The sequence below is a fragment of the Haliaeetus leucocephalus genome, unplaced genomic scaffold (assembly GCF_000737465.1).
Source record: "Haliaeetus leucocephalus isolate CR32 unplaced genomic scaffold, Haliaeetus_leucocephalus-4.0 Scaffold206, whole genome shotgun sequence".
Taxonomy (NCBI): domain Eukaryota; kingdom Metazoa; phylum Chordata; class Aves; order Accipitriformes; family Accipitridae; genus Haliaeetus; species Haliaeetus leucocephalus.
This window is the reverse complement of record NW_010972642.1, coordinates 9886465-9910985: the sequence shown is the minus strand read 5'-3', so window position 1 is coordinate 9910985 and position 24521 is coordinate 9886465. Positions and strand designations below refer to the sequence as shown.

At 40.4% G+C, this 24521-nt stretch overlaps 1 protein-coding gene across 2 annotated transcripts in view; it reads left to right on the top strand.

Moving 5' to 3' along the window:
* AGK (acylglycerol kinase) overlaps positions 1-24521 on the top strand; it is a 38710-nt gene that overhangs the window by 12580 nt on the left and 1609 nt on the right. The window contains exons 3-15 of one of the 2 annotated variants that reach the window (XR_774271.1): positions 896-975; positions 2237-2312; positions 3682-3774; positions 4728-4760; positions 6740-6834; positions 8877-8946; positions 9714-9793; positions 11881-11938; positions 14266-14413; positions 15536-15633; positions 17905-17975; positions 22298-22382; positions 24117-24378. Coding sequence is in view for 1 of the 2 variants with exons in the window: in XM_010566254.1 (XP_010564556.1) it covers positions 896-975; positions 2237-2312; positions 3682-3774; positions 4728-4760; positions 6740-6834; positions 8877-8946; positions 9714-9793; positions 11881-11938; positions 14266-14413; positions 15536-15633; positions 17905-17975; positions 22298-22382; positions 24117-24254 (1125 nt within the window). In the remaining variant the exon portion in view is untranslated. Of the gene's footprint in view, positions 1-895; positions 976-2236; positions 2313-3681; positions 3775-4727; positions 4761-6739; positions 6835-8876; positions 8947-9713; positions 9794-11880; positions 11939-14265; positions 14414-15535; positions 15634-17904; positions 17976-22297; positions 22383-24116; positions 24388-24521 lie in introns of those variants that run through there. The other variant, XM_010566254.1, reaches the window with a different exon arrangement.

Below are 24521 nucleotides of genomic sequence, written 5' to 3'. Positions count from 1 at the left end.
ATGGAATGGGGGGGGGGGGGGGGGGAACCAGGGGCAGTTGACTGTGTCTTGTGTTCAGTGCAATAGTCTTTTGTTCCTACTTTATTTCTGGGGTTTCTGGATGGTACTGCTGAATACGTTGTAATCCTTGTACTCAAAACCAGTTTGGTTTGGTGTGGTAGCAAGGATGCCTTTAGGTGACCTAAAAGAGGTTTGCAGAGTGGGAAGTAACAAGCATGGAAGCTTTGCCTTTTCGTGCCTCTTCTGTGCTGAAAAGCTATGGAAATAGGTACAAATGGCTAACATGTACAAGAGGCTGTATGGAGTAACTCTTGAAGAATTTAAAATCAAGGCACCTATTGAGAATTGGGCTAAAAGTGGAAGAGGAATTAAGTGATTTTTATATGGAGACATTAGGAAGAAAAAATGCCTGAGAAACAGTGAGCTTGCTTATAGGTCAGGGCAGATTCTTTGATGATTATCTTTCATATATTCAAAAAATTCAGTATAGAAAATACAAAAATGAGCAGAAGAGATATAAGAAATGAAGTATGGAAGTGGAAGAAGATGCAGAAAGAAGGTGGCAGGCAGGCGTATGAGAACTACATAAGGAAGGAAAATTGAGTAACCTTGGAGTCAAGGATAGCTCTCTGGATCTCTGCCCATGGCAGAAAACCAGGGGCTGACAAAAACTAAATGGTGGTGGAATTGTAAAAATGGACTTGTAACAGTAGCGTGAGCTGTTGCTAAGAGCGCAGGTCTTTGAATAGGAGACCTGTACAATGGCTGAAGATGGAAGTCATTTGAATGTCATGAGGCTTGAAAGCCCGTTGACGTTTGTAGAGATGCATTATTTTGAACTGTTTCCAATGTGCTTAAAAGATAAACTGAACTCTGCTCTTTTTCTCTTACTTAGGCTTTTGGCAACCAGCTGATCCCTTCCAGTATGCCACTGAAGAAAGCGACAGTGTTCCTCAACCCAGCAGCTTGCAAAGGGTAAAATTCCTTCTTCCCTACACTCATATGGGAGGCACTTTTTCTGTATTTTTGCTCTGCCATCCACTAGAAAAGCCAGCCAGATTTTTGAGCTCATTTTTGCCTCCCTCTGATGCCAAGCTGGTGCTATGTAACTATGCCAGATTTTATTTCACCAAAAATACTGGGATGAGAAATAGAAGTGGATGCTTGAGTTGAAAGAATGATTTCTAAACATATGTATATTTTTAATTTTTCTTTTATCCTGTGTTTTGGCCTTTGTCATTCCTTTGTATGTGGAATTCCTTCGTATTCCTTCCAAACTCTTGTATGTGATGCATTTCCATCCTCAAAAACTATAGAAATAAGAGATGACCTTGATTACTTCAAGACTTGAAGTTAGCCAGCAGTGATCTTGCTTCTGTGGGAACCTGTCCTTGAAAGGGATGTGCCCACAAACTGAGAGGCTAAATATGGGCTCAGAGCAGGACTCCTGGAAGAGGTTGGCTGCTATTTTTACATGCTTTTTAGCAGAAAAACAGTAATCTTGGATGTGATGTGTGTCTGCTTCTGCTGATCAGCTAAGCTTCATATCAGTTGCATCTTGGGGAGGGGCAGGGAGTTGTTAGTAACATGAAAGGAAGAATATATCTGACATGGAAGTGCTTGGACTTAACATGCTTTTGTTCAAAACACCCGTGACTGGAAAATGCAAAGTGTTAAGAAATTAAGTCTCTGACTTCTAGTCTCATTCTTCTACTTACTGTAAGCAATTTATAGTTAATGGCATAATTATTTTATTATGCAGTTACAGGCAGAAAATGTATCAGTCCTATAACAAAAGGTCAGATAAAATTTTGCTTCTAAACTTACTTAATAACATGTAGCAGTAAATATTTTTTTCTGAAAACCTAAATGGGCCTTCTTTGTGGTCTTAAAGCCTGGTGCTCTCTAAGTGATTAATTTTGTAATAAATTTCTTTCTGGAGATGTTGTTTTGTTTTGTTGGGTTTTTTAAATTATTTTTGGAGAAAGCTAGATAACCTCTTCCGCATTTATTAAAACTGCAACAAAAAACTGACATCTGAGATATGAGTCTAGAAATGTAATACATTTGAACCAAATGAAATCTCATCTTTCCTGACTGGCAGGTTGAGTGACTGATTTTGTAGAATGTATGCTCATTTTTAAGTAGATACCTTCTTGTTATTCATTTGTTTCTTTCCTTTTTAATTTTTCTAGCCACCAGACTAATGAAATAGTTTTTACTCTGTTATTTCTAGCAAAGCCAGGAACCTTTTTGAAAAGAATGCTGCTCCAATTTTGCACTTATCAGGCTTGGATGTAACTGTGGTTAAGGTAAGAACTGATAGGTTCTGCTAATACAGATACATTGTCTGCTCTGCTTTCTCCTCGTGAAGAACTGAAATTAAATTCTGGATGCATTTGAAATTCTCAGTTGTCCTGTAGACATCCTGTGGGAAGAAATAAATACTGAGATATTAAGCTGGTACTTAATCTTTTTCTTTTTAATTCACAGTTAATTTACAAACTGTGTACTGAGTTTTTAATTTTCAGCTAAAGCAGTACATGTGCTTGTCTGTCTGTCTAAAGCAGCCCTTCTATAATTCATGTTTGAGAGAAAACTCTCTAAATATTTGAGTGCTGGCTAGTGGTGCGTGCCAGTCACTGTTGAAATTGTCAATTCTGCCTGAACTTGCAGAATTCAGAAGTGAGGAACTTTGACGTGAAGTGGAACTGTTCAGATTAATTAAAAATAACCTTTTATTTTTACAGTGAAAATATCTCGGTGTATACCCAAATAATTCAACATTCCCATCACGAAAGCAGAACACTGAGCTCTAAATGGTGTAAATTAGCAGAGAGGTTTTCTCTGGAAAGAGAAGAACAAGTAAACATGAAGGGATTCTGATCTTTTTGCAGGTTTTTGAGGCTGTGATATGTGAATTCTTTAATAGTCACTGTGTCCTAGCAGTGAAGTACTGTAATATGTATCTTTCTGTCTTGGAATCTTTTTCACAAGGTTTAGAGTTAAAATGCTGTTTTATTAATGCCTTTCTCTGTGCGTTGAAAATACATAGTCCCACCCTAAGAGAAAAAATTATTTTGCAAGACTTAAAACTGATGCTTTGTAGCTTCAGGCCTGACAAGTTAGCGAAACAGGGCTGGGCCAGTAACTGAGGCTGACGTGTCCCTGTAAAAGACATTCATTTTGCAGAAAACTGTTTTGATGGTTTGGAACATCAGTGTACTCTTTACCGCTAAACCTGTTGTCAACAGCTTGCTGTTGGGCAGTAGCCTTTTGTGTAGCTGATTCTGTGTTTCAGGAGACGCACTGGAGCACTTTGGTTGCTAAAGATTTTGGGACTTTTTCTGCAAGAGCATGATTTGCTTGTGGTTTTGTTTCAGTGTAAAACTACCTGGAAATATGAGTATTGCTGCCATATTCTAGATCTACTGAATAAGATTTACTCTGATATTTCATTTAGCTTTTGTGTGTGCATTTGCTTGCACACATTCTATTAGGCAGCAGACTTGTTTTCTAAGTTGAAGAAATTTCAGTGAATGTAGGTAATATACAGCACTGTGTGCCTATATGAGAATAACTATTAAGCAAATGGCTAGATGATTCTTTTTTTTTTCCTGTAGAAGAAAAATCCTAGAAATAGTCACTTGATTTCTCATGTTTGGATTTCTGTTTCTTCAGACTGATTATGAGGGACAAGCAAAAAAGCTGCTGGAATTGATGGAAAACACGGATCTGATCATTATTGCAGGAGGAGATGGCACAGTACAAGAGGTACTGCGGGAGCTTTGTCCTGGTTTGTTGAGAACCATAGTCAGGCTGAGGATGAGAAGATTGCGTCTGTGTAATGTAGCAACATCATAACAAGTATTACTAGAGATTTTTCCATTTTAGTATCTGTGTTTTCAGTCAATGTTATAATCTTATGGGCACAAGAAAACTCTGCTAGTTGTTATTGTCTAAAAGTGATGATGGGAGTGGGGGCAGAAAGAGCGTATGACATAACTATCTTCCAGAATTTTATTCTAGAATGAGAAAATTATCTGGGGTGACATGATTCTAACTTTTTCTTTCTGTGTAATGTAGCTGTAATGGTTTAATTTTCAAAGTTCATTCCTGTCTGTACTCCCCAAGAGGAATGCATGTTTTGCTAAGTGGGAATCAAATAATTTAAAAATTACGTGGGAGTGATAACAAAGCATGGTATGTATTTAATAAATGCCTATTGTCAAGATGATTAGTGACAGGAGCAAACTACCAGCAGAACTGGGGGATACTCTATTTTTCAAGGAAGGCTGTATTTTATTAAGGTATTTCCTGGAATGCTAACTACTGTCCTCATAAGGCAATGGCTAAATGAAATGCAAGGACCTTAAAAGAAAGTGGTCAGAATACATCTGAAAGTTTCTCCTGGCCTTAGAATTGATTATTGTTAATTGCACACTGATCAGTGCTATTTCTGCATTACGCAGAGCATTATTCAGTGTTAAAACGTTTACGCTGGCATTGGTTGTGGTGCCAGCATACACTCATGGGCGCTTGTAACCCTGCTATTTCCACCATGTTTGCACACTGAACATGCCTCCTTTCCCATGTAGCACCTTCCATAAAAGAGTAGCTGCTCCTTGAATCTTTTCCAAAGAGTAAATGTGGGTATGAATTTCGTAGCTTTCTACTGTAACTGAAAAACAAAATTCTCAGAGCTGAGCATTTCCCATGTTTTTCAGGTCATAACTGGACTTCTCCGCAGAGCAGATGAGGTGAGAAAGTGTCACTTTTTAAATTTTGTTTATTTCTTAGATGAAGTGTCTTGTACAGCCGCTGTGATCTCTTGGCCTCACTGTCTTCTACGGATGTGTTGCTTACTAATCTGAAGCCAGCTTGCTGCGTAATAAGTCAGCCATGCTAGTGTCCTGCAATTCTGCCCATTGTTCCTCATTCCCTTTCTCAGGGAGTGCAATGGCTCCCAAGCCATGGCTTTGGGAAGTTTCCAGTGTCAGAGCAGGGACTGTGGAGAAGCCAAATGCACAACTTTCAAAGACCCATGGACCAGCTGTGTATGCTGCTTTGTTTGGCAGAAGCATTGGGCGAAAGTACATGTTTTTCTTGTATTTGTACAGGCTTGAAACCGAATTCAGTTATGGCCATGCCTCTATTGCTTTATGATTGCTTTGCCATTTTTTCAAGCAGTTAATATCTACCTATGCAGATGGCTGCAGAAAGCAAGTTTTAACCTCTCAAGGTGGATCGCTCCGAATGGAAATGAGAGTGATTTTTCTTTTTAAAGAGGGAGGACAGTGTTATTGAAGAAAGGAGGGAATCATTGTTCCCAAAACCTTCTGGCAGGAGCTGGCAAAAACTCAGTTAAATGATCCAGACAAGATTATGATGATATCCTTGGCAGCTAGAATTGTATCTGTTTAGGCAGTTGCTTTGCCTGAATGTGACAAGAGAAACTCTGCAACCAAGCCAGTATTTTTAAAGGGGCACTTGCTGTATCAATTTTGAGACATCAGTTTTTTAAATTTAATATTATTATAGTTGGCCCCTGAGACCTCTATAATCTAAAGATAGTGGAAGAAAAGTTTTAGAGGCTTTACTGGCTAATTTTTTTTCTCTATTTTTTGACTTACTATCTTGATGTAGCTTGGGTTGATTTGCAGTAGTGTGGAAAATTCTGCTTCTGGCACTGTTTCGGGTGGAATACTGCAGTGTAGTAGTGTCACTTTATGTCTTTGGCCAGGAAATTCTTCTTGTCCTTCATATCACTGTCTTAGGAGTAGAGATCTGCAGTTCAGCCCCCTCACTCTGTGCTCTGCTTCCCTTTTTACTTGGGTATGTCATACCACTGTTGCCTGGATAAGAAGAGCCTATGCAAGGTACTCCATAAACGCTGATCCTAGCAGCCAGGGGAGCAGAGCACGACCGCATGAGCTGCAAACAGCCTGTCATCTGTATGCTGTAAAACAATTCTGAAGAAAATGAGAGAAGGGCGTTTGAGAAGTGTTAAGACTTGCAGGTGACACAGAGATAGCAAAGGAGAGCAGGTGTGCATGAAGTGAGAGGGGTATTGCTTAGTCGGTGCGGATTTGCAGTATCATGGTGCTGCTAGCAGCAGTGCCCAGCAGGGAGAAGGTACATTGTGATATAGGGTAGTTTACATTGATTTGCTGACACGCTTCAAGAAGCACAGTTTATTATGATGTATAGTATAATAACATGCTCCTTCAACAAGCCCTTTTGCTGAACTGTGGTACAGAAAAATAACATGGTCAATGACTTCCAAAAATTAGACCTTCTGCTGCTTCATGATTTGGATGCCAGAGGAATCAATTAATTTCCTTTCCTTAACTTAGAAAATCTCTTTGCCATGCAAGGTTACTTTATCAGAGGGGGATTTCTGCAATGGTAAATGAGATTCAGAGCTTGTGATGCCACTGTCAGTATTAAGAAAGATGGCAGATTGCTGACAGAATCCATGCATTAGTTAGGACATGGCTGCCAACCTGCATGTAACAATGCTCTTAATGATTACAGAAAGCTCCTTTGGACCCAGTTGGCAGTGGTGGATTCACAGATTCGGATGCCATGTTCTGAGTTGTTATGTATTACTGCCTCATTTAAGGAAGGGCCTGGCTGCTTAATGCCAAAGGGGTGATATCAGACGCAGCTGTGATCTCCACACAGGAAGCTTCATTCAGCTGATGCAAATGTTAATTTACTCTCCTCGTGTGTCCAGGCTGTCTTCAGTAAGATCCCTATAGGATTCATACCTCTTGGGAAGACCTGCACTCTGAGCCACACGCTCTACCCTGAGAGCACGAACCAAGTCCAGTAAGTATTACTTGTCCCTGAAAGGGGGCTTTTTGTTTGTTTGTTTTCAAGAAGTAGTGCTTCTCAGTAGCTTGATACTTTTCTTTTTCTTCCATGTTACATAGAAATTGGCAGTCTCTGGGCAGAGCCTGATGATTCTCTGGACTTCCCTGAGTTAATGACTTCCAAAAACTGACTAAAAATTAAAAGAAGGAAATGTATAATTATTAGAACATGAAATCATTTGCTGTGGCTAATTTCTCTGTGGTCATGTGATACTCAGGGTTTGGCATGTTTAAAAAAAAAAATCAAAACTCTTAGGAGTAGTCAGAAATATAATAGCAGGGATATGACAAAATAAAACAAAAAACCCCTCTTTCCATCTCTTCTCCAATTTAAGAATTCTAGAAACCAGTCTGCATATAACCTGGTTAGCACCTGCAGAGTAAGGCATACAAGAATATCTTTATGGGGAAGATTGGATCCCATTACTGACTTCTGCAGGGTTTCTCGCCCATCCCTGTGATGGGAGTGATGTTGGCAACTCTCCAAAACCTGAATCTGTCAGCATCCTGGATATGATCCAGTCTGGCAGTATCTGTTGCCTCCATTTCAGTTTGTTGTAAGTTTGTTTTGCCCACTTCTAAAGTAAAAAGGCCAGTCAACTCATCTTTCTTTTCCCCACACTTCATTTCTTTTCAATTTTTTCCTTCCTCTTCTCCCATACTAATGAATATATTGCTCCTTTCTCCTGAAATCTGTTCACTCTGATTCTCCCAGTAACTCATTAACATTCCTCTTTGCGGGACCCTTGCTGGTATCCATCATACGTAAAACCCAGGAGCCAACTGGCATAACATCCTTCATGAAAACTACCAGAGTGCTTTGAAGCTTGGCAAGATGGACAAGGCTGTAATCAGCAGCTAAGATTAAAATAATAATTTATGTTTGGGTTCTAAAGAAGCTGTTTGAAATGAATGATCTTCTTGTCCCAAGGTAATGAACTGTGCAGGTGCGACTGCAGCATATTGGTGAAGTTGAAAGGAATTTGGTCAATAGGCTGCTTAACAACCCACACTAGTAACAGAACCTGACTTAAGTGCAGAAGTGATATTTTAAAAAGAAGTATTTGGGCTTTGGTTCCTTCAGCACTATTAGATCTTACCTTTGAAGTGTAGGAACTGTAGAGGTCTTACAGAAAGGTAAGAGTTAGGAGAAAAGAAGGGCAGAGGTAAGAACAGCTTCCTTCTCTGTCTCAGTATTCCAAGCCTGATGGAGCCAAGGACAATTTCTTCTGCTGAGTGATGTGAATATTGGGCAGCATCTGAAAACTGCATTTGGTTTTCTTTGGGTTTTTTTCCTTGTCCAGCTGAGACACTGGAAATGTGCACAATGTGGAATTTAAATTTTACCCAGCTTTGAAAACAAGGAAGGAGTTTTAATGAAATATATGCTTCAAGGTCTGAACATAGAGACTGCTTTATGAACTTGAACACTTTGGTTACAAAATCTCTAGTGCCACACTTTACGACTTGAAATGATAAAGTGCATTAGCAACTGTCCACAACTTAATGGAGACCAAAACCACATGAGCACTGCTGATAGGTAGATTTATGTTGATTAAAACCTTCAAAACAAATTAACATACTAAGGCAATTCAGTCCCAGACACATGATTTGAGACCAGTGTCATGACCATCCCCTTCCCTCCCAGGTTGTTACATTTGCCACCAATAAAATAAAACCATGATTTGGGTCCATAGTGGGTTAAGTATCCAAAACAGCAGCGAGTAACAGAGTTGGTGTGTGATCTGCCAGATTAGCTGAAGAAGGAGTAATCTCTGAAAAGCTTAGGCTGAGAACTTCCTTTTGCTTTTCAGGTGTTTTGCTGTTTGTTAGGACACAGACTTTGTCAGAGTTCTTTCCCTGAGGTGGTTGTTTGCTGCAAAAAAGCCACACCTGGACTCATAGTGGGATTTGCTGAAAAAAAGTGTAATTTTACATCTTACTTGTTTCCTTTCTTCCTGGTTGTTTTCTTTTATTTCTTTCCTGTTTGTTTTGCAGACATATTACTAATGCTACACTGGCCATTTTGAAGGGAGAGACAGTTCCACTTGATGTCTTGCAGATCAAGGTATTGGCACCCAACGTTCCTAAAACTTTACTATTCTCATGTTGTTCTGTTTACATGGACTGCTTTTTCTCTGTGTAATGCTGTCGTGAATTTTGGTTTATGGTATCAGCAGTTCTGGTGGCAGTCGTTTCTCCACTGTATGCTGTGACATCAGATAGTCTAAACTGGAGAAAACACAAGAATGCCTGAACATCTTTTTTTGAGGCTCAGAGAATATTGATGAATACAAAACTTACTAACACCGATATTTCTGTAGAAACAGTGAGAGAGAACAATAGCTGTCTGAGCTGATTTAATGCATTCATATGTATTGTGGAGTTAATAGCTTTCTTTTACAAACTGAAAAATATGAAATGGGAAAACCTTTGACTATGCCCTATATGGTTTTTGAATATTATTTTTCTGTTATGTTGTAGAATGGACATTTCTGCAGCGAGAACTTAGTGTCACTGTGCAGAGCTCCTTGCTTTTGGCTGACAATATCCACAAAATGAAATGGCTATTGCTGGGTGTGCAGTCAAACTCAATCAACCTCTTCAAAACTTCACCTCTTACACTCCTCTCTGGGAGCAGATGGAATGTGTAATGCTTAAATTCTGCTTAGTTTTATTGCTGTTAGCTATTTATCATACCTCTTATGTGAAATTTCACTTCTGGGACTGATCAGAAATCTGTTTCTATAGAAATGGTATTTTTCTAGCTGCAAAAAACAAAGTTGGAAACAAGATAAGAGAAAGCAATTTCACAATGTTTGTTTTTCTTTACAGGGAGCAAAAGAACAGCCTGTGTTTGCAGTGACTGGTTTAAGATGGGGATCTTACAGAGATGCAGGAGTTAAAGTTAGCAAGTAAGAAAATACTGGTTTTTGAAACTACGTTTTTTAGCATCAGTTGCCTAAAAGGACATACCCCCCTCTTATAAAGAAGTCTGTTTTGAGTGTAGGCATTTGACAGGCAGAGTCACCCGCTCTTGTTAGGTCTTGCCTTACACACATGGCAGTATACGACATTTCAGCATTTTTGTCATTTGAAATAAACACTTACTTGGTGCTGACCAGTTCTTTTGAGTATTTACTTTCTGCTTGCCTTGTGGTGCCCACTTCTGGAACTTTATTCACATTGTATCAGTGGGAAAAGCTCTCCCTTGAGTAAAGTCTAAGTAAAGTAATTGGCCATTGGTTTTCATCAGCTGCCAATGAAAAGACGCACGCAGACTCTGTAACTCAATTCCAACAAGGGACATCAGATGCAGTAGAAATGCCCTTCAGTTCCTGCCAGAAATGGCATGGACCATGCTGTCTGACTGTTCTCTGAATGCTAAACTAATAATTGTTGGGCTTTCTGCAAATGGACATTTAATATGCCACTGTCTGTGTATCAAATGACTAGCACTATCTGGTGAAGGAGCAGCAGGGCCAAAGCAGTTCACTTCTCTAACTGCTACGGAGGAATTGCAGCACATGTCTCTGCTGCACAGGTATAAGGAAATACCATGTGTTTTGTGAATGAGCTGTCTTTGTCAGCAAGAGGTAGCAAAGCACTGGAGTCTGTCTGGCAAATATTTGAGATATTTGACTAGGTTTGAGAGGTGATGTGGGAGATGCAGTAAATGGTGAGGGTGTTTGTCTGTGGGAAGCAAGGGACATTCTTGGTAGCTTGTGTAGGTGCTGATTTGGCTATGCTGCAGGTTATCCTGCTAATTGCAGCCCCAAGACTAAGGAAGTACACTTCTATTTCCTCCGCACTCTTGCTAGGCTTCCTGCCCATACTCTGTTTTTTGCCTAGTGTCAGCCTTCACATCTTTTCCTGCAGCAGTTCCCTTTTGTAAGAGTCTTTTGGACTCAGTGCTGGAGGATGACAGCACCTTTTGTACGTGGGGCAGCGTGAACATCCTCAAACCTCATTCTCTTCCATGAATGTTTCCAAATGCATGGAAAACATGCCCAGCTGGGAAAGCACTTCAGCCACAAATGAATGTGTGCTCAGAGTGTGCCTGGGACAAGAACCATGTGTGCTTGTCCTGGTTTTATACTTCTCCACCTGCTTTTGGTCCCCATGAGAGATGGGTTATTGGGCTAAATAAACATTTGGTGTATTCCAGCACAACTGATCTTATACTGAAAACAAGGTACCTACTACAAAGGGTGTTAAGCCATAAGCCACAGTTCCAGAAATTTGTCTGACTATGCCTCTGCTAAGCACTGTCCTGGTGGAGACAATGTGCTGTTTTATGTTTTTGAGGTTTTATTATTTTACAGACAATTTAATGGCTTGATGGGAGTGGTGTGACGGTTGCACGCCTTAGTAGTTAATGATATACTTAGATTTGCAGTACTCTTGAGCTGATGGTATTTAATGTGCTTTGTTGACCTTCTTTGGTGGAAGACAGTGATCAAAATGTGTGCCAAGCCTGCTTAAATATAGTCACATCTTTAGATTCTATACAGTGCTCTATAGCGGGCAGGATTTTTATTTTGTAAAACATTGATTTTGATCTGAGCATCCTTTGGGGCAAATGAATGTTTGCTGGCTCTGTTCTTTTGTCACTGAAGCTGTTGATTTTGATTTGTTTCCTCCAACATCATTCTTTATTGCATATTGTGGAGATGCATCCCACCAGCTGTTAGACCACAGACCTGTAGATCATTCCTAGTTGTGTCACATAACTAGGTAAAATTCTGCTACTGAGATGTTGTGCTGCCTGTAGTGAAGTTTGTGTACTGCATTTTGGTGACCTGTAACTCAGGAAAGGGATGTCACTGCTAAGCTGCTGGTGGTGTGTGGAAACTGATAGTATCACAAAGCTGAAGGTTGTAGGGGAGCACTAACTCCAGTGGCAAACAAGTCAGTGTGCTCTGACTTCAAGGAAGATTTCTCCCTTTCCCAGTATTGACCCCTGGATATCTTAGAAGTTCTATTTGTGTTCTTTTTTCAGGTACTGGTACCTTGGGCCTCTGAAAACCAAAGCAGCTCACTTTTTCAGTACATTTAAGGTAAAGAGTATTTCTGAGGAAAGTGTTCTTGTAGTTGGGAAATTAAAAATGTTTATATAAATTTTCTGTAAGCTTTTGTGAAAGATTCTGGTAACAATATAAAATGGGAGTGACACTTGTTAAAAAAACCTACCAATTGATAGACTTAACTTCTGAAGAGAGGAAGGGCAGGAGGAATACTTAAAAAATACAATTTCTTTACTGAGGATCTGTTACTGCAAGATCACCAGGGGGAGCCAGTAACCACCTTTGAAACTGGAGAGCAGTAGTGGTGTTGATAAAGTGCTCTGTCACCTTTTCTCAACGGTCTCTCTTATGGTAACATTTCATTCTGATTTATTAGTCTGGCAGAGTGTCTATAATTAGACTGCTCGTGCACGTTGATAATCAGGCTTCCATGTGTAGTAAAATGAACCTGAAGATTAATAGCTTATATCTCACCTTAAACTTCTCTGTTGCTTAAAGTTGATCCTGGAAAGATTAAAATTTGACCTGCATGAAAGGTGAGGCATTTTCATTCACATGCTTTTCCTGTTCTCTGAACATAGAAGGAGCCTCATGAAAGGCTGTGGAAATACCCAGGAGCTGGTACAATAGATCAGATTGTGCAGTCCAGCCATGCTGTCTGTGACTGCGCCAATGCTTCCTTTATAGGAAGCTCCTGTAAAGGGGAGTTAAATTGTAATGCATCCATGAAAGATTTTTTTTTTCTCCCTCTCATTCCCATGAAATTTGAGATGATGATTCTGTGTGCTGGCATTCTAGGTAGAAACCTATTCTTCACTTTTCCCCAGTCCCTTTCTCGCTTTTGTTGAGTCCTTAGCCTCTGTTAGTGGTAGTGATAGTGGATTTCACTGGTGAGCTATTCATTGTACATTAAAAAGATCTGTTTAACCTGCTGAAGGTTAAAGAGAAGTGCCCACTTTTTCTGCTATTAAGATAGAAAAGTTTCTACCTGATCTCACCTAATTGTGGTATTCACTGCTTTATGTGCCTCTTATGTTATCATTTTGTTAATTTCTATAAGAAATGGCTCCAGCCTGTTGAGCTTAATATCTTCCTGGCTTGTCTTTGCTGTTGTGCACTTCATCTTTTCTGGTTTTGCTGTAGCTGTCCTTTGAAACAGGGTGACCTGTAGCTGAAAACAGTGTAAGGGGAAAGAGCTCACCTCTGATGTTTGTAGGGGCATTGTTATGACTGTTACCATCTCTTCTAAAATATACTGGCTTAAATTATCACAGCATTGCTGCTTTTCTCTTTAATCGTGAATACTTACTGTTTGTGTATTGCCCTGCTGATACAACCTCTGTTTGTCCTGTTTATTATGCAAGTATGATAGTGGAGTCTTTCCTTGCTCTCAGAGGTGGGAGGTGAATTAGCTTAACAACCTGTGCTATATGATCCAAAACTACTTCTAAAGTTTTGTGCATAGAAAAATAATTGTATTGAGTACATGTGGGCTCTTGGCTGGGTTGTTTTAGTATATATATTTAAAAAACAGTCATATTATTCCCTCCATAAGTCCTACATTTTGAGCATTTCAGAAATTATTTTTAAAACAAAATGAGAGGAAATAAACTTTGTCAGCATCTGGAAGTATTTCAGAGCTAAGGCTCCTCTGTATTCCATCAATTTTTGGCACTGGAATCTGAAATACCACCAAGAATAATGTGTTGCTTCTTTTTTTTGTTTTCTTTTTTTTTTTTCCCTTAGATGCTTTATAAAGCTCACCTAACTTGCCTTAAGACCTGTTGTATTGCTGTTTATAAGCACCTGACTATAAGATCAGATCTTGATTGTTTGAGTTGTTGGAGAACAAAGGCCTGCTAGGTTTTAGTGCCCCTTGGCTGCACACAGGACTGTAGTCTTTGTCTGTTTGCACTAGACCCAGCTGTGTGGTTGCTCTTTGAGGTTGCCTTTGTGCCATGCAGAAACCAATTGTGCTTTCAGACTTTAATGTTGACCTTGCCAGTTTTGGTTGTTCACTCCAGCCAGAAGCAGCTGTGTCACCCTGCCACGCATCAGCAGCAAAGAAAACATCCCTTTACCCTCTGCTTATAGAGGGGAAAATACCTCACTTTTATGTGGGAAGGAGTAGACTTGGGAAGTGTGGATAATCTTTTTCAAGCTGCAAAAATGTCATCTCACATATGAATCTGGAGGCTGCAGAGCCATAAAGTAGGCTGAGGCACTGGTGGGATCTGGGTAGCTCTGCAGAGTACTTGGGAGCACAGAATAAATAGACTAAAGGATTAAACAGAATAAACAGGTAGGTGCTAAACAAGAGGCCCTTTATCTTCTGTCTTTTCTTTCCATGTAAATCCAAGGAATGGCCTCAGAAACGTCAAGCTGCTCTCATGTATCTGGGTCCAACTGAAAGACCTCCAGAAGAGCCAGAGGAGAAACCATCCAGACCTCCTTTGTATGTGAGGCTTTACAGACGACTTCAGTTGTACTGGTCATCTCCTCCAAAAGGTGAGGTGTGTGTATTTTGGCATAAACTCACAGGCAAGTTTTACTCTTTTAATAGATTGGGGGGGGTGGGGTCTGCTTTACTTTTCTGCTCTCTCATTTTTATATTATTATTATTATTATTATTTATTTATTATGTATTAAAACTGTGACTTTGTCAAGATACTTACAGTGGTATCTGCCAGAAATGGAACAGAGTAGTCCTGCCAGTGCTTGTGGTCTCATGAACAAAAGTGCGTTTTGTAAAAAACCTAGGGCATTCCCTGGGCTCACAGTTACTTGCCGTTGCTATGGAAGCCACCATAGGTGATACTCGGCACTTATGGGTGAGCTTCTTGAAGTCTTCCTCCTGTAGAATGGCTTCTTAGTGCGCTGGCAAGAGAGGAGCAGCCCTTGTTTTCCGGGGTGGGGGGAGTTACTGCCACAGAGCAACAAGTGTTACTTAAAATAGAATAATAAAACTTGGGCCATGCAGAAGCCTGAAGTTTCTCTTAGTACATTAAGTTTCTGTAACATAAATTTTCTTCTGTGTGCTCTGTGAGCCTCTCTTGGGTTGGGGTGTTAGCTATACAGTTCGTGTGGCAGACTGCAGAAGGAAGGGGAGCGTGTATTTTGCACAGGCTGGCGTGATGCAAAGTCCTTCTCATTCCTTCTTGGCTAGCAGAGGTGATTCAGACAGAAGCATGAACTAAGTGACCTGTATATGAGAACTGAACCATGAAGTTTCCTTCTCTAGAGAATACATGTTACCACAGCATCCTGAACATTGAATTCCTGGTTTTTTGGTAGCAGTGCTTCATGTGTTTTCTAAATGTTCCCGTAATACTAGCCCAAGAGATCAGTTAATCCCTGGGCATAAAGACTCATAGGGCTGCCATGTAATATGCTTGATAGTCTTTCCTGCTACTGTGTGAATGCTGGTGGTATTTTTTTTCTTTCCTTCAGTACTCTCAAGCTCTCTTTTCCTTTTTTAAGATTTTGAAGTTCAAAAGAAACAAAGCTAGTGGTCACAATGGGTCAGAGTGATTTTTGTGGCTGGCATCGATGTTCACGCTTCATAGCAGTGAAATGATGGTCTGTGTAATTAGATTCCACTTAATGATATCTTCTCTTCTTGATTTGCAGAAATCCCCCAGGATGTAACCCCAGAGGACTGGGAAGAACTGAAGCTATCCACCATTGAGCTTTCCATTGCAACTCGGAACAGGCAGCTTGATCTGACAGTAAGACCACAGTATAACTGGATTCTAAATGCTGCCTGCCCACACAGTTTTCTTTTCTTGCTAAACTCCCATTTTTGTGTCTATATGAGTAAAACTTACTACCCTAAGCAGGGAGGGGCCCATGACTGAATCCAGGAATGGGCAAGTTTCAAAGCTAGTGTAAAAGCACTGGAGACCCATGTAAAACTGGGATGCAGTGGGATCAGGAAGAATTTGTACAATGAGAAGGTTTCACTAGCCAAACGGAAGCTTTAGGATTGCCCAGGAGAAAACAAAGCATCAAAATAGGTACTACTTTCCTTCTTGACCCATGGGAGAATGATTCTGTTTTTTCAGCTGGTGCTTGAAGGAAGCTGAGCCTGAATGTCTGCCTGGAATTGTGGCTTTTTCTCTCTCTTTTGGCTTGCAGAGCAAAATGTTAAAAAGAACTGGGACTAGAGAAAGGACAGAGGCTACACTGAGTTGAAGGACAGGAAATGCAGGTGGTTGTGGAAGAGTAGAACCAAGGGAGCAAGGGAACTGTTCCTGTCATAACCTTCTCAGCATGCTCATGCTGTTCATTCACTGTTTTAAAACCTGCCTTTGGCTTATGTCTGTGTTTTGGTGCAATTTTATTGCTGTGAAAGCTATTTGGATAGATGTCAGTCTTTAATTTTACTGGAAAATGCTAACACAGTGATCCTGTACTGGTGAGCTGCTCTTCATTTTTTCCTCATGGCTGCAGGAAACCACTGCCACTACACCCAGATTAACAGGAGGTGTTGAACTTACTGTAGTGTGTTTCCTGCTCAGAATTCAGGGTCTTTAAGAACCTGAAAATTTGTGTTATATTGATAAGTTATCTCTGTAGGATCAGACAAAAAAAAAACAAACAGGCAAACCGAGTCTTAAAGTTTCCTTCTGTTTTCTCCTTAGAATGTGCCACATAAATTTTAGTTTCTTCTTCATCAGTGGCTTATGATTTGGACCACGAGTGTCCTAGTAATGGCAGAAGCTAGACAGAGGCTAATATTTGGGTATTTCTTTTTTCAGTGGTTTCTAGATGGCACTTGAACAGAACAGTTTTGGTCGCTGAACTGGATTGGAGTCAGTGACGTAAAGTAAAAACAGACCTACCAAGAACTGAAAACGTATCTCATTGCCACAGACCAGCCCTTACGTCCTTTGGTATTTGGTTGGATTTGGGGTTTTTTTTTCTCCTTTATGCCTTCAAGATGCACTTTAATACTGGTATTGAACAACGAGGTGATGTAGGGTTCTCGGGTCTCTTGCATAGCTTAGAGAAATGGACAAGTGTATGTTAAGGCAGTCATACTTTTCTGTTTCTAGAGCTGGAAGTATCTTGATACTGCATCTTGTTTTTTTCTACAGATGTGGACCCCTTGTAACTGCTTTTAACTCCTGCTCTTGAAGCCATTGCCCCTGTAGCTATCAAAGCTGAACAACAGCTCTCTTGAATCGATACCAGGGTGTATCTGCTGAGTATTGTCAGCCACTCCTGTCTTTCTGTCTCACCTCAGATTCATGCCTAGGCTGCCCTGTTGAAGAGAAGCTGATAAAACCATACAGGTGCAGCTGAGACAGTGCCAAGCCTACCTCTGCAGATACAGCAAAGAAATAAAATGAGTTGTACTAATAGATGCATTTATTTTTACTTTTGTCATTTTGATTGCATCTGCACTAGGACTTTTGCCAGGACAGAAGTGTTAAAATAAATAAATAAAAAATGAGTTGTGTCTTAATCAAAGTTGCTTTCCCGGCAAAAGCTTTAATATATACTTCGTTTAAGGGCAGGCTGTAAATAGAAAAAAAGCTACGTAGGGAGTCTAAAGGAATGATATCAAGAACATTTTGACTTCCAATTTGTATTGTTTAAAATTCTCTTACTGTAGTGTTTAGGGGCCAAATGTTGCATCATTTTACTATTGCTTAAATTCATGAAAGACCCATTGATTAGAAATCTTTGTGAACAGATGTAAACCCAAGTGATCTGTTATTACTGTCTTTAGTGTGTGAAATGTAGCAAGAAGCCAAACGTGTGAATCATTATTTCACTTCTTGTGGTATTTATTGTTGAATAGTCATCAGTGAGAAATTACTCTCTCTAATTTATAATCCAAATCTCGAGTTGAGGGGAAAAAAGCATGAAATGCATCTTCTGCCTCCTTTTGTGGGACAAAGGACTGGGCATTTTGTGAACATAATGGCAGTATCATGGGTGTGGCATTTTGAAATGTTAACTGCTTGATTTCTGAATGTTTTTTTGCATAGCGCACTGAAGACTTCATGGATATTTGCATTGAAGCAGATACAGTCAGCAAAGGACAGTTTGTAAACAGAGGGTGAGTATGGGAAGGATGCAAAAAGATGACAGAATCTCTGTATGAGTCGGAACACTGATTCTGAGAAGTGTGCTGTTTTTCTCTGATCTTGTGCTACAAAATTCAGAAGCAGAGGACTGCAAGGGACACCAGTCAGTATGCTTCATGAGGATTACGGGTTTTGTTTTTTAAAATTATTACTAATTTTCTCTTTCTGGAAATGAGACGGAGCAGTCTACCTGGAGTTCTTCCTACCTTCTGAGTTTGTTATACCTTTCATCTTTTTTCCCCATTGCTATTGATCGGTGTTACTTGGGTAATACTGTCATAATCGAGTTTTATAGACAGCCATACAGACTTATCCCCAGAATGTTTTAGCCCTAGCTGCTCAGTGGATTGAGAGGCGGGTCACAGAGCTGATACATTTGTACTAGTGGTACCTGGAATTTTTGAACTCTGATTAGACAGACCCTACTTCTAAGTGAAGACCTCCCTTGACTCGACTCAATAACTCTTGTAAGAAATTAGGTTTGAGCTGGAAGGACTTTTGGAAGATGTGAATTTAAACGGGGACTTTAAGCAAATGTGTCGGTGCTGCTTGCATGTGGAGTAAGAAGGCTGCAGGTATGAAGCAGCAGCATGTAGAGAAAAAGTGAACATGTATTGCTTCCTTTGTAGCACGCTTGTTCCTTCTGATCTCTCACCAGACAAATCTGAGCTGCTTTTTCCAGCTCCTCCATACAGTCTCACTAGCGAATGCATTGCATCTTCAGTGCAGTTTTTACCAGCAACAGATTTGCCTACTGAATCTGAATGCTGTTCTGCATGTTACCTTATTTGTCAATACTGTTTTCTAGTCTTAGAGCTCCCTCTAGTGAAATCAATGGGAAGATTTCAACACAGTTTTACCTGCTTGTCATTACACTAATAATTCCTGCATGTATGTCTTGTTTATGATACTAATAGAAGCAGCGGGCCTCTTATTTGAGCATCCCACCAGCCTCACTGGGTATAGGATCTTCTGATCTATGCATATGTGGTAGGTCAGGTTACCACCTGCAACTGCTTTTAAATTGCATGAGCCATGTGGACCATAAGTTGCTTGGGACTGAAATCTGCTTTGAAGGCTACAGAAGGAAAGGAAGAGGAGATTTTTCCCGTTAGCAGCAAGACAAATCTGGCCTCTTAAAGGAGGGAGGCAAAGGAGATGCTATACTTTGCTAGCAGAAAAAATGTGGATTAATTTGTGTGATTTAAGGAAAGGGTATTCGAGTGTACACCCACTGTAAAGAATGTCTCCTGTGTGGACTGTGGACATGCTTCACACAGTAGTATGTCTCATTTTCTGACTGCAATTACACTGTCATGCAGAAAAAGCCTCTGATGAGAGTTAACATGCCCTGCTGGCTAGAGCTAATTAGAGGCAGTACCAAAAGCTTTAAGCTGCTGCTCAAGCAAAGTTCAAAGAAACAAACTCTTTTGATTAAATAGTGCCCAAAAGTCTGTAGGTAACAAAGAAAGAGAAAGAGGGGTGTATGGGGTGGGGGAGCAGCAGGAAGGACTTGTTAGTCCTACAGAGAGGAGTCGGAACAAAAAAAACGGGCCCTGGTTTTGCAAGGCAAAATCAGGGTCTTCGGAGAAGCTCTCCACCGCACAATGCCCTTTGGCAGCTAGGTTTGAATCAAGCCAGTTATTAAGGGCTCCCTGTTGCCTAGCACCAACAGGGTTTATCTTTGGAAATGTGTGAAGAATCTCTTTCGATTTTCTTCTTTTTTAATGTGTAGTTTTAAACTGCACCAGAATTTGGCGGGTTGAAAAGGTTTTTAAGGAAAATACCTTATCAGTGCAGATATCAAGGGGTTTTGTTGTTTTTTTTTTATATTGAAGAGGGTACTGACACAAGCTGATCAGAACTGATGGATCACAAAGGAAACCACACATCCAGTGGGAAACTACCATGCAGGCTCAGGCAGTGTGTAGTGGGGAGTACATCAGAGTGCTGGTTAGCAACTGCTGTTGGATTTCAAAGGAAGGAGTAGGTCATCCCAGGTGTATAAAAGTGCCCTGCGGCTGTGGATCAGACTTCTGTGAACAAGAACATCTGCAGCAGGGGTAGAGCTGATGTTTAAGATAGTGTGGGGGTAGAACAGGGGGTTACACGCTAGTGCTTACTAAGAAGTGCTGGAGGGAAAGAGAGAGGGGATGGAAAGTGTAGCACTGGTAATGCACATCCTGGTAGCCAGCTTAGATTCTGTATATGAAAGCATGGAGAGCTGTCACTCCAGTGCACGAATACAGTTACCAGCTACGGTGCAGAAGACTGTTTTTTTTGGTTAGAGAGTCTTACTCTGAATCATTTAACATTGGCCGCTTCTGGAGATGAAAACTAGGTTAAAATTGTGTGGGTTATCTGCAGAAGGTGGTGTGGTTCTTTCTCTGCCTGTATTTTTGTGATTCAGCATATGGAGTGGGATAAAACAATCCATTGAAACTGTTGCTGTTAGGCTTTGGTCTTGCTTCTGTTTCACTTTACTGTCTTGCCTTGAGTAAGGAGTGGAATCAAATGGAAGTGATTTCTGATCCTTTTATACTGGGTCACTAGAGAGACAATCACTGCAAGTGGAGTTGTGTCTGTTTGCCTCTACCATTCTCCTTTGACTGATCTTTAGTTCCATGTCTTGTCTCTTTTGAGCTTACCTTGACCCCATAATTGCATCTATATAGAGCCTCATTTTCCTTCACGGACCAAAAAAATCTACTTGCTTACCAGAGTGCAATGTCTAGGACCTTGTATGTTAAACTTCAAGCAGGTTAAACTTTAAGCAGGGAATCTTGCAGCTTGTTTGTACAGCACTGTATAAACTGACAGTATTGTATGCCATCAATGATTTATAATTTATATTGCCGGGAGGATGTTTAATTCCCTCACATTCACTCATTAATCTTTTAGTATATACATATTTGATTAAAACCAAACTTTCCACAGTTAATATTGCTTCCATCCTTCCCTGCCCTTTCCTTTGGTATCTTAGCTTTTCTTCCTTTGTCTTTGATTATCATCTCCTGTTTCAACCCTCTCTTCTTGTGTTCTTTCTCTGGGATTTTCTGTGATTTTAAGAGGTGCTTGCATTCCTCAGGGCATAGAAGGCTTGGTGTATAGGGAGTTTCTGACATGTTTTTGTGACATCTTTTCCTGGGTAATATTTAAATACAGTCTTCTTTCATATCAGTCTACAGAATAGACAGAAAAGTTGGGGACAGCTGGTATGCCTGTTGGAGGAATATCTGTGATAATTCTGCCATGCTTGAGAGCTGTGATACATTAACACTGTAAATCTCTGCTATCCCCTTTGCTATTTGTGTGTTGCTGTCTGTCTGGAGAGGGCCCCAAACTGAGGGGTTACTGCCTGGGGTGCGGTTTACCCTTTGTCAAAGGTCAGCCAAAAGGTTATATGTGTTTTCAGTCAGGAGGCCAGAGGTAGGTCAGTGTACCCGAGCTTGTGCTTACTCTGCAGCAGCACATGTTGGGAAAAGGAATCGCAACGCACTATTCTTTAACCGTTGATCCAGTGACAGGACAGCAACCTAAGACTTGAAAAAGACCACATGCCACTTGTATTACCAGCTTTCTAAGACAGGCAACTGCCTTCTATGTGCTCCCATTTGACATCCACAGAAGTAGGGAAGTAGCACTTCTGTAAGTACACTATGTAAATAAGAATCTCACAGGCACCAGAAAAGAAAGAGTAACGGACAAAAATGGATATATTATTTGGAATGGATAAAATGATGATCTGGGGGGTTCTTCACAAGAATAATATAAAAGCAGCTGGTAAGAAACATTATGCTGACGGGTGTTGATGTGAGAAGAGGAGGGGGTTGGTTTGGTTTTTAGATGGCAATTTGGTAATTTTGGTGGTTCAATATAACTATAATTATATCAGGTTTTTTGGCTTAGAGTTGTTTATGTTGCTGGTAAGTTATGTGGGTGCATGGGATATGAGGAAATGGTAGTCGTTGCAGGAATTGTACACTCCAGCATGTAAGTGAGGAGCCCAAAACTGTGCTATATGTTCAAATATATTCAGTGAGCCTCAGAGTGGAAGCTGGTTGGAGGCTGTCAGTGCATACTAATATGTATTGACTGTAGCAGAACAGGGAATTTTTTTTATTGCTTATTTTACTTTCTCACAGTTAAACCCACAAATATTTGTATATATACATAACCTCTAATTTTACCAAATACATAGTGATTTACCAACCCACAATGACATGTCATCCCTAAAGATGGCTGTTTCCGAGAGAAACATCTCCTTACCTTACCTCTCTTTTGGTTTGAACAGAAGTCAGAAGATGCGTGATCCACATACGTGCCCTGAAGGGAGTCAGTACATCCAAGCCAGCAGATGCATCTTGCAACTTCCAGAGGTGAGAAGCTGAGGGAGCTGGAAAACTCTGTCACTTTATTTCCTCATACCAGTTGATACTGCACATTAAGAAATCCCTACTCCAAATCTGGGAGGTTGATTACGCTGCCGGTGAGACGCTCAGTTCCTCAGTGCAGCAACTGAGTCCCTGGCCCAGAGACACATACCGGAATTTCACAAGTGGCCTGTAAACCAGAGGGGGAGCTTCATTCTGCCAGAAAATAGCAGCAGACCTTTTATGTAGACAGCGGTGGTGGTTGTAAAGGGTCTCTTACTCAGGTGTATTGCATATGCACACCTTCTCCTTGGTATTGAAGACATGTGTACATTTTACCCTAGAAGGGGTTGTGCTGTAGAGAAGAAGATAAATATTAGAAGCTTTATGGAGACCAAGGAGGGTGAGACAAGGCAGTGGGGCTCAGATCACTATAGGGAAGTGTCTCAAAACTTAGAATAGATGAGGCTGAAAAAGAAGCCAAAACTGTGTCCACCTATGTAATTTAGATTAGTCTTTTGTTGCCTCTTAGAAGAAGATGCTGTTATTGCGGCCTTGAGGACAGTTTCTTGTTTTTACAAGGATGTGAAATCAGTCTCATAGATAATTTCTATCTTCAAGTGATCTATCATTCAGCAAAATAATTCCATATTAAGGGAGAATAGAATGTGCCAAAAGGTGAAAAAAATCTGTTCCTACCAAGTGAAAATCATGAATTACGATGTCATGATTAGCCAGCATCCTAATACTTGCATCAAACTCATATCATGGCAATTTTGTGATCCTGAAAGAATACTCTGGAGTGCTGGGCTAAGTACAGCTGAGCCGTAAGTAAAGGTTGTGGTATAAAATGAGCTGTTCATACTGCAGCTGCTGCTAAGATCTTCAGAGTATGTGTGCATGGCACAAAGCAGTGCTGTTCGACTTCATGACCTAGCTCTGATGAAGGAACTGGAGGCAGCTTGGATGAGTCTCACCAGCTTTGCAGAGAAGCGGGATATGTTGATCCATGTGGACTGCTGTACCTCTGACTTCCAGAACCTATGCCATTTTCTCTCATCTGTGCTATTCTGGTGTACGAGTTCACTTGGAGCTAGTTTGCGTATCCATGTAACATAGCCCTACCTTGAGTCAAGCACATGCAAAGCAGTCACCAGATTTGTTTAGGTAAAGTCAACCTGCCATTTTGATGAATGGTTTTAATCATTGGTGACTTTATCAGCGTTAAAGAAAACACTTCTACTGCTGAGTAATTCCTGACACATGAATTACTTTGCATCTCACATTTCAGATCAATATAGTAAAACAATACCAAAAGGTGTTTGTAACACAGATTTAATAGGTGTTATTTAACAGGCACTTCTGCAGATTAGCTTGTGTCACCATTGGCAGACCAAGATCTAAGTGTATATAATTGTAGTTCCAATAGCAAAGAATCCTTCAGTAAAAACAATGTGGGTCATTAAAGCCCCCTATCATTTAATTATCACCAATTAGCAACTAAGTGAGGTAACATCTTATGCAACAGACTGTTAATATATTATGTGCTGTGAAGGATAGCTGTCACTGGGGTGTTCAGACCAAATGGGCTGGAAGGCATAGGGAAAGGGACATCTTGTTTAAGACTCAGCTAAGTATTCAATTGTAGTCTATGAGCAAAATCAGGTAATCAGTATTACAGCATTGCTGAAATAACATGTTTGATGTTTAACCCTGATCAGCGCTGTTATCTGTACACAGGGCACTGAGGGATCCTTTGGCATTGATAATGAGGAGTATGAAGCTATGCCTGTGGAGGTGAAGCTATTACCCCGGAAACTCCGGTTCTTCTGTGATCCCAGAATGAGAGAACAGATGCTCCATGCAGCAGTACAATGAGAATTCATGTCAAAGGAGCCAGTGTTTACCAGCTTTATCAGGGCCTTTTCAAGGCACATGAGACCTCACTGACTGGATTAACCCCACCAGACTAATAAGCCATTTGGCTATTTTAATGTGCAAGGTACTTCCATTGGAAGTGGCTGATTTGGCTAGTCTCAAAGGGGTTAAAAATGCAGATGAAAATTCTGAGAAATGCATGTTAACTTGATGGCATCTCCCCCCCCCCCCCCCCAAAAAAAAAAAAAAAACCACATTAAGCTTTTC